At 40.7% G+C, this 8,763-nt stretch overlaps 1 protein-coding gene and 1 long non-coding RNA gene across 2 annotated transcripts; both read right to left on the bottom strand.

The window, feature by feature from the left end:
• Positions 1-579: 579 nt before the first annotated feature.
• LOC133965879 (uncharacterized) lies at positions 580-4,263 on the bottom strand. The gene is made up of 6 exons (XR_009923899.1): positions 4,072-4,263; positions 3,709-3,826; positions 3,483-3,574; positions 3,281-3,398; positions 3,070-3,174; positions 580-2,973 (listed from the first exon to the last, which is right to left on the bottom strand). It is a non-coding gene; the product is annotated as an uncharacterized LOC133965879 (long non-coding RNA).
• Positions 4,264-4,430: 167 nt separating this feature from the next.
• On the bottom strand, positions 4,431-8,505 carry LOC133966594 (uncharacterized). The gene is made up of 10 exons (XM_062401569.1): positions 8,249-8,505; positions 8,019-8,139; positions 6,873-6,953; positions 6,356-6,757; positions 6,180-6,281; positions 5,839-6,071; positions 5,565-5,743; positions 5,026-5,119; positions 4,765-4,851; positions 4,431-4,502 (listed from the first exon to the last, which is right to left on the bottom strand). The coding sequence occupies exons 1-10, from the start codon at positions 8,333-8,335 to the stop codon at positions 4,431-4,433; spliced, it is 1,458 nt and encodes a 485-aa protein (XP_062257553.1). The 5' UTR covers positions 8,336-8,505.
• Between the last annotated feature and the right edge of the window lie 258 nt (positions 8,506-8,763).

Genomic DNA, 8,763 nt, shown 5'->3' with positions numbered 1-8,763 from the left:
CAACGTCCTGCTCTGGAATCTGCTGTCCACTGTCAAGACCCTATATAGGAAAATATAAGGAAATACATGGTAATTTGCATTTAGTTCAATGTGTATGATCCACAGAAAAATGCATTTCTCATAAATGTTTAAAACAATATTCAACTAATCACAGTATCTATGATTACTGTCCCATGTTAAAATGTCATTAATCACCTGCATGTCAATGTCCTCCTCATCTGAGGAGCTTTCATTAGCACTTCTTAAAGCTTGCTCCTCAGACTCTTCAGGCTCTTCCCCCCAAACAAGGGCCAGCATTGACCCTTGAAGCCCTGCCTTTACTAGCTCCAAGTACTTTTGCCTCACTGAGGCAAGTTGAGAACGCTGCTGAAACAATTTGCACTTGAGCTCTCCCTGGAGACCTTGAAGGCCTTCTTTAGAGAGACTCCTGTGGCGACCTTAATTATGAAGACAAAAAAAAATGACGATTAAATTTTGATATGGTGCATAAACAGAGACAACTCCTAACAATTTGTGGATCAATGCTTACCTTCTATGCTGGTGAAAAGACCACTCAAGTGTTGTGCAATAGTGCTTGAAAAGAGTTACCATAGAATGGTGTGCCTTTAGGCACTCAATAAATTTGGTTATCAAAATAAAATGTAAAACATTAATATTTAAAATATTAATATTAAATCATAACTTTAATTGGTTAAAGTTCTCGCGGGGCACCACCCTTCATAGAAGGGAAAAGATAGCCAATTTATTGATTAAGATCAGTCTCATTTAGATCTTGTTCAATTAGAAATCTCAATATTTGACCATTAAAGATTATATAATGAACAATGAAGGTTATGGAGTTCTTAGCAGTGTAACGGTTGGCAAGATTCACTTATGCAATATTAATGACAGAACATTTGTGAAAGAAGAACATTTATTATTAACATAATAAAGTATAAAAACACAAGTTACTAAACAATCAAACTAACTAACTAGGAGGTGTGTGAGTGTGTGTGTGAATGTAAATTAGCATGCTTTAAAGAATGCTCCCTAAGATAAGAGCCCCCCCCCCCCCCTTCTTCTGAGGTTGCCTCACGGCACAGGGGGAAGGTTTAACTAGGTGAGATGCTATGCGTGTCTGTGTGGATGTTAATCAGATAATGATAGTCAGGGACAAAGCCTGTGGCGAGCCTAACTAGTAACCTTCCTTTAACTTATGCCTTCAACGTCAGAGCATATATCAAACTTATAAGCACACACCGATCAAATAAACAGTCTTGCTTAGCGTAGTATAATTATTAAGCCCAGATTATGTTACCAGTCCGAGGGAAAGAGGAAAAGAAGTTGCTGTTCAGTTTGCAGTTCTGTGACGTCTCCTGGCTTTGTGGTCGTAGATTTCTGCATTCGCGATTCTGTCGAGCCGTGTGCTAAGATGCTGGTTGAAGTTTTCCTGCAGGACATCGCGTCGCTACGAGGAGTTTGGTAGAGCTTGAAGGGCGAGGAGATTTCCTTGAAGAGTGTGGGCAGGGGAGCTGCACCTCTGACCTCCAGTTGCGAGTTGGATAGAGAAGGAAGCTGGATCAGCCAGGCCCCCCCCCCTTGGCGATGTAGGAGAAGAGAGGCTGGACAGCCTGCTGGCCTTCGAAGGATTGTAGAAAGAGAAAGATCTTGGGGAGACCTCTCCTTATATTGGCCCCCGTGACCTCACAGGTCTTGGACCAGAGTGACCAATAGGAGTTGACCCTGGTGGCTCTTGACACCTTTGTGTGATATTGCCCTGACCCCAAGGACATGCAGCATCCTGTTACATCCTCTGGGAGACTGAGTTCCTTGACTTTCAAAGATCAATGGAACCTGTTGCATCTTGGGGGATTGAGTCCACTCCAGCACATGCAGCAAGTTTGACTTAGAGGAGGCCTGTGGTTTGCACAAAAACCATGTCCCAACACAAGTCATGCTCTCTTTTCTTGAGGTACTCCCAATGCTGCCTTACTTCGGTAGCAAGGATTTTGACCTCCTCCTCAAGTCTTTTCACATGCATGACATTGTCAAACACCTTATTTTTTGCAAGGAAATCAATGCCATCTAAAAATGCATCCATGAAAATTACATGCATTAGTTCACAGAGGTGGAAGGGGAAAAACCATTGAGGAAAACAGATTTAAAACTAAAAAACAAATGGGATACATTATTTCAAAAATAATAGCATCATCATTTTTCCCTATGACTCTTCTCTCCCCATATTCACAAAAAGTTAAGGCAGGTGGTAGTAGCAAACCATTGACGAATGTATATGCTTGGAGCAAGGGACAGGTAAGGTGCGGTAGGTGAAGGAGAAGAATGACTCAACATCCGGCGCGAGGCAGTGTGGAGGCGGGGTTGGGGGGGGGGAAGGAGAATGACGCAACGTCCGGCGCACGGCTCTTGTTACGGACGTGGTTATGTGCTGTAGAGCGAGGAATTTATGGGGCGAGGAAAATAAAAAGGCATTTTGTCCTGATTAAATACACATCTTGTGTGTCCTTCTTCTACCAATGCCTTGCACTATATGAAAAGATAGTAATGTAACGGGGGCAATTTACAAAGTGTTGCGGTTTGACGGCAAGGAGCGACAAAAGCGTCCATAGCAACCCTCTTAGATACGACAGAAACTCTTCGGAATGACTAACAAACCAAACACCGTAGAAGTTCACAGAATTAATGTATATGCTACAACAATACCAATCAAGCTGTGTCTATATCGTCCACAATGCTTAGTTCACCTGCTGGCACCTGGGACACCCTCAATCAGAATCATGACAAATAATTAAATAGGTAATATACCACTGGGCGGCAACAGGCACGGAAAGATGTAGCCAGCATTTAAGAGATTGTCAACAGCACCAATTTGCTGTTGTGGCTGGACCATCTCGTCGTGCTGAGCCACATGGACCTCAAGCTGGTTCCTTTCCCTCCACATGCGGCTGAGAATCACAGAGCGTCCTGAGTTGGTGTCTGCGGTACATTACAAATGACACATTACAAAACATATGAAATAATTCATTGTTAAAACATTTTTTAAAGATTTAATGTATCCCACAATGTGTGTACCTGTATGACTGTAGAGACGGGCTCTAAGCTGTCTCAGGCCCAGTGAATTCTCCTCAATTCTTCTCCTCACTTCCAGGAGAGAATCACTGCTGCCAGCTGGTGAATCTGAACAACACAAAGCAATACTGTAATTTGATGTACATTGTGTAATGCAATCTTACCAAGTATGTTTTCTGATCTTATTTGAACACGGAGATATTAAGACACCTACCATGTTCAGCCCAATCCTGTACATCTGTGACCCACTGCCGCACAGTCTCATCATTCAAAGACAGGTCCTCCTTGATAGCCTCTAGGCTCTGCTTCTCCCTCTGAAGATCCCTTTGTGTCTGTGGGGAAAATAGAGGATACAAATCTGATCTATTCCTCACTGAGATTGCAATGTGGCCTTTTAAAAAATAAATGACAATTACCTTATGAAATCTGGAGCATAAGGTATTGCACATGTTTTTCACCTTCCTTTAGTTCCAGTCCATGATCTGGACAGTCAGCATGTCTGTGCGGGCTGTAACAAACAGATTTTTTTTTCAATACAATCAATGATACACTCTTAATTATGCTAATTGTCGTATAATGCTATTGAATGATTAGCCTGGATGTGCAAATATTATATTAGATAAGTGAGAAACTGCAACCAACCTCCTTTTCCCATAAACTTGGTGTTTATGGCAGTCCTGGAGAGGAAGGAGTTGACCATTTCCACCTCCTCTCCCAAGGTGGAACCAGCTCCATCCTGATTTCCTCCTCCCCATTTTATCTATTATTTTAGGATGATACCGTGCATCCCATTAGTAGAAGGCCAGAGAAACATTCGCTGTTGTTTTGGCTCTGTGATCCAGCACATTTAAATATAAATAATAAGAATAAAGTGTGTAGTTTAAGCTTTAACCTGAGGTGGTTTACATGCATATTAGTAAAACCAGGTAGGAATCATCCCCCTTTTCACATACTAGCCCCACGAGTAATTTAACAAATGAAAATGAAATTGATGTCTAAAATTACCTCACACTTGATACCGTGTGCTTTAGCATGGAGCACAGACAGAAAGGGTTGCATAGTAGTGAGGTGATGATATTCAGGGTAGGCTTCACAAATTCTGCTGATGTAAGGCCAATATTTGCAAATAACGTCCATGCAAAAGAAGGTTGGAGGACAGATGGCAGAGACTTCCTTCTGCAGGAACATGGGATAAGCGAAGATCTCACCCCTGTAGGATTGCATCACAGCATTATGTCAACAATACATAATAAACTGACAAAAAGACAGATGTTAGGTTTACGATTAATAGATGAGTTTATGGTGTTAGCAAGTACATGTCCTGAAAGGGTGAAACCTTTTTGGAATAGATGTTAGTAAGAGGGTTAACAAACTTGCCTGAACAAATTCAGAGCACGAAGAATAATCCCATGTCGGCACACAGCTACTTCTATACCCTGTCGAACAATGGTACACTTAATTTCACATAATTTATCTGCATAGTAGAAAAGTTATCTACCCTTCCAGCAAAGAAATTGCTTAAAAAACAATGTTACTGAGGAACAAAAAAAAACTGCGCACACAAAAATGACATACATCTTAATATAATATAGATTAAGTCTGATACCATCTACATAAGTTTGTAACAGAATTAGCATGTTTATTCGGGACTTAGTATGGTAAATAGTAATTCCAAGAGAAATCTCTTACAACACTTACCTGCTCATCAAGGCTGGAGCTACTCCTCTTACTCGTCTCTTTGGCTGCATTCAGCTGAGACCTGCCACAAACCCCCTTTCCTGGCACCTAAAAATGACAAAACATCATCACAGTAGTCATTTTAATTAATTTATGAACATTTTTGGGTGTAATTTTGCAGGATATACTTTTGCAAATGGTAGTACTCAATTAAAATAAAATTGGGCTTGCAGTATACAAAGTACAATGACAAATTATGTGATTAAAAACAGACACTCTTACATGCTTGGTCCTCTTTTGGATGTCTTCCACAAATGCTGCCACCTCATCATCTTTGCAGAGAAGCACACCCTCAAAGTAACCTGCTTCATCAGTACTAGAGAACATACATAGCAATATATGATCATTTTAACATAAATACATAAATATACATAAATATTGCGGCTGCTGCTTCAGCAGTCACGTAATCTATATTTGGGAGTCTCAGCTGTGGGAAATCCTAATCTGAGGAAAACACAGATTTTCAACCACATGTGGATCTATGAGTTTCTTGATAGAAACTCACAAGCTCATTATTTGTAGGCATTGAAATAAAATATGTTACATTAACAATTAACAATTTAAATGCAAATAGAAGGTTCCGTCACTTGAGCACAACAGATTGAATGTGTTAAGAATCCCTCAAGTGTTTTTTTTTTTTGTTTGGCTCCCACTATAACAGTTTGCATTGCTTAAGAATTTACACAAACACTCTTGACATAACAAAAAAGAGCTGATACATGGACATGATAGGACAATGTAACATAAAAACATAGACACACCACCCATCCTTTTTGAAGCGGTAGTGCTTCCTGTTTCCATCTACGGACACAGCCAGCATTTGTGGACAACAGGCTGGGCAGATGAACGGCTGCTCCGAACACAATTTGTTCACCTCGTAAGAGCTTATCACCCACTCCATGAAGCTCTTGTAGAATGTGTCAGAACACACTTTACCAGTCTGTTGAAATATCCATTACAATTTAAGTTATATGTATGCAGAATTATAAGGAGACATTGATAAATATTGTAAACATATAATATATGCCAACCCACCCTGCCACACTCTGTTGTTTGTGCATCGAGCATTCTCATAAAGCTCAAGCGAGAATTCCCTGGAGCAACCAGCTTCATTTCCTTGAACCCTTGAAATATGGCTACATCATAAAGTGTGTAAAAATGTATTGTGGCCGGCCAGTAGCCGCTAACATGGACATCTTTGAGCTCTGGTTTCCAGCTAGCACAGCAGCTTCCACACCGCAGCTCTGGGAGGTTCAGATCATATCGCCCTTGGTAAGAAACTAAACTTGTTATATTCTCTGATAAGAATATAAAGAAAAGGTGCTCAAAAGCCTAAACTTGTCTGACAGTATAGAATGTTCATGCTAATGAGTTACCTTTCATGTTTATGAAGACTATAGGCCTCCCTGGAACAACATTTAGACTCTCTGTAGGGCATTCACAAAAATGCTCTGGCATTTCCATTGGCAATATTCTTACTAAGGTAAAAGAGATTAAAAACATAAATAAATAGATTTTGTTTTTAAGAAGAAAAGAAAATATATTTATTTACCACATATGTGATGAGAATAGTGCACGTCAGCATCATCTTTCACCTCAACTGTTGGCGGCAGTGGCTTGTGGAAGCCATGAATCCTGGATGCCCGATTGTGAAGTGCTTGGGACTGATGATGGCTAATGTCACAATCACAGCAGTAATATTGCATGGGCATGCATTCAGCACATCTGATTGTGGCGTCCTTCTTTAAGCATCTCTGACAGAGCTGTGGTTTGATGCAGTTTGCTCTGAGCATATTGTACACAAGCTGTTGTCTGGCTTCCTTCCATCTCTCTGACGAGAAGATGTTTCGAGTCTTCCAGTCGCTGGCTGTTTGTCGTGTGCTGGCATCAATAATGACATCTGTGTTATCGTGTGAAACACTGAGAAGACTCTCAAGTTCTTTCAGTGCATTCTCTGTTTCAGGAAGAGAAAATGGTGTATATAAGGAAAAGTATGGGCTGGGCCATCAAATGTGTTTGCCAATCAAACATGGCACATAAATATAAATATAGAAACTATCGTCACTTACCAAGTCCTTCCTCTTGGTCATCGGGCATCTGTACAGAAACCCCCTCAGGAACACTGGGAGTGGATGATCTGACCCGTTTCGCTAAGAAGAGAAAGTTTAATGTGAAGTATGCCAATATTTCATTGCAGTTTTAATGTCAATCACTACTAATCTTATTAGTTCTCAATGGAACTGCCCTTGTCTGTGGATCTCTTTGCTGTTTATAGGTTTGGTCAGGTTACTATTTCAGTTGTCATAGTATATGACAACAAAACATAGACAGACATTATGGCAGAGTTCACAGTACAGTATATTAATGGTACTCTCGGAAATAGCAGAGTTAAAATGTGTTTGTTAATGTGAATGGTCCCTGATAAAAAAATAAATACAATGTTTCAGTATTTCATACCAAGCCAAAGTGTGGCCCTTGTACGCATTTGTTGAAGAGTGAGGAGAGGATGTTTAGGTTTGTGATGGGAGATTTTATATTTAGTTGAGTTTCATGCAGTTATACGATTGAAATATTATCCTGATGTGTTCCTGTGTGTTTAAGACTGAAAACATGTGGGGGTCAGCTTGGCAGACTCAGATGTGTATTCGTTGAAGATACCTCTGTGCCTCTGTTGAGACTAAGGTCTTACCAGCAGGGGCCATCCTACTGTCTGTGATCAGTGCAAAGGTGTTACATTCAGAGACAGAGGTCTCTGGGAAAACAGGTTTCACTGAGTCTAAGCAGAGCCTCATGTAAATGTGTAGTGAGACCTTCGAAGGGGTTCACTGAATCTAAGTCTGAAGACAACATGCAGAGAGCTGATTGGATAAATATTCTACCTCTCTGAAAGGAGGGGCTTATTTAGTATAAATCAAATGTGATTACATTGTTCGGTGCCATCGACCCCAAGTCAGACAAATTGACAAGGGTGCTCTGGTCCCTGGCCGCAGCCAGGTAGAATTGTATGAACCAGAATTGATAATTGTTTGCTGTGAAATGTAATTAAATATTCCATTACAGGTTGTATTCAGATGTAAACACTTCTGTTTGCGTTAGAAGATACTCTGCTTAATTATGGCATACCTTTGTTATTGTGCAATATTTCACAACAATCACCAGCAATTTTCTCTCAGCGAATAGTTTGTGCAGCATGCCAATTCGAGTATTGAACTAACCACATGAGTTTGATGAGGGGGACTTGCGTCTTTGGGCAACAATGTTGCCGTCTTTGTCCCGTTTCCTCCATCGAACCAAAGGTTTTGGTTTTGGTTTTGATTTTCTCTTTTTCTTAGGTGACTAAGAAGGACAAAAATCGAATTAAAGAAAATAAAACCATATAGACTGGCATAGCAAATCCTTTAATGAAAACAGGAAAATGGAAAGTGTATCGAAAGTGTTACAATACCAGAGTTGCGTTGAGCTCCTTGATCATAGATAGTGCTGCCTTCTCCATCTCTTCAAGATGAGCCTCTGCATCCTGTAGTGATGACATATTGCCTAAACAAGCCACGAAACTACTTACCAGAGACTTAGTATGCCACTGAAATTGGGGTAACAGGTCCTACAGGGAGACAGAAATAAAAACCACACACAAACACATACAAACAAATGAGACACACTGTCTCACACAAAGAGAGAGGACAAAGGACAGATGTTGGCTCTTAAAAGAGCTGTTTTTTTTATCTATAAAGGACTTGGTTGAGGTCGGAGTTTGGAGCAAGGGACAGGTAAGGTGCGGTAGGTGAAGGAGAAGAATGACTCAACATCCGGCGCGAGGCAGTGTGTGTGTGTGGGGGGGTGCGTAGGAGAATGACGCAACTTCCGGCGCACGGCTCTTGTTACGGATGTGGTGATGTGCTGTAGAGCGAGGAATTTACGGGGTGAGGAAAATAAAAAGGCATTTTGTCCTGATTAAATACA

This window comes from Platichthys flesus, chromosome 12 (assembly GCF_949316205.1).
Source record: "Platichthys flesus chromosome 12, fPlaFle2.1, whole genome shotgun sequence".
Classification (NCBI taxonomy): domain Eukaryota; kingdom Metazoa; phylum Chordata; class Actinopteri; order Pleuronectiformes; family Pleuronectidae; genus Platichthys; species Platichthys flesus.
Note: the sequence above shows the minus strand (reverse complement) of the source record. Positions and strands in the feature narration are given on the sequence as shown.

What these genes read in the sequence shown, in the direction of transcription:
- LOC133966594 (XM_062401569.1), bottom strand. Translation starts at nt 8,335, where the DNA reads ATGTCATCACTACAGGATGCAGAGGCTCATCTTGAAGAGATGGAGAAG. An exon ending in AGTCTTCATAAACATGAAAG is followed by an intron (nt 6,072 to 6,179) that starts GTAACTCATTAG and finishes TTTCTTACCAAG; the next exon opens with GGCGATATGATCTGAACCTC. An exon ending in AAACAACAGAGTGTGGCAGG is followed by an intron (nt 5,744 to 5,838) that starts GTGGGTTGGCAT and finishes ATATTTCAACAG; the next exon opens with ACTGGTAAAGTGTGTTCTGA.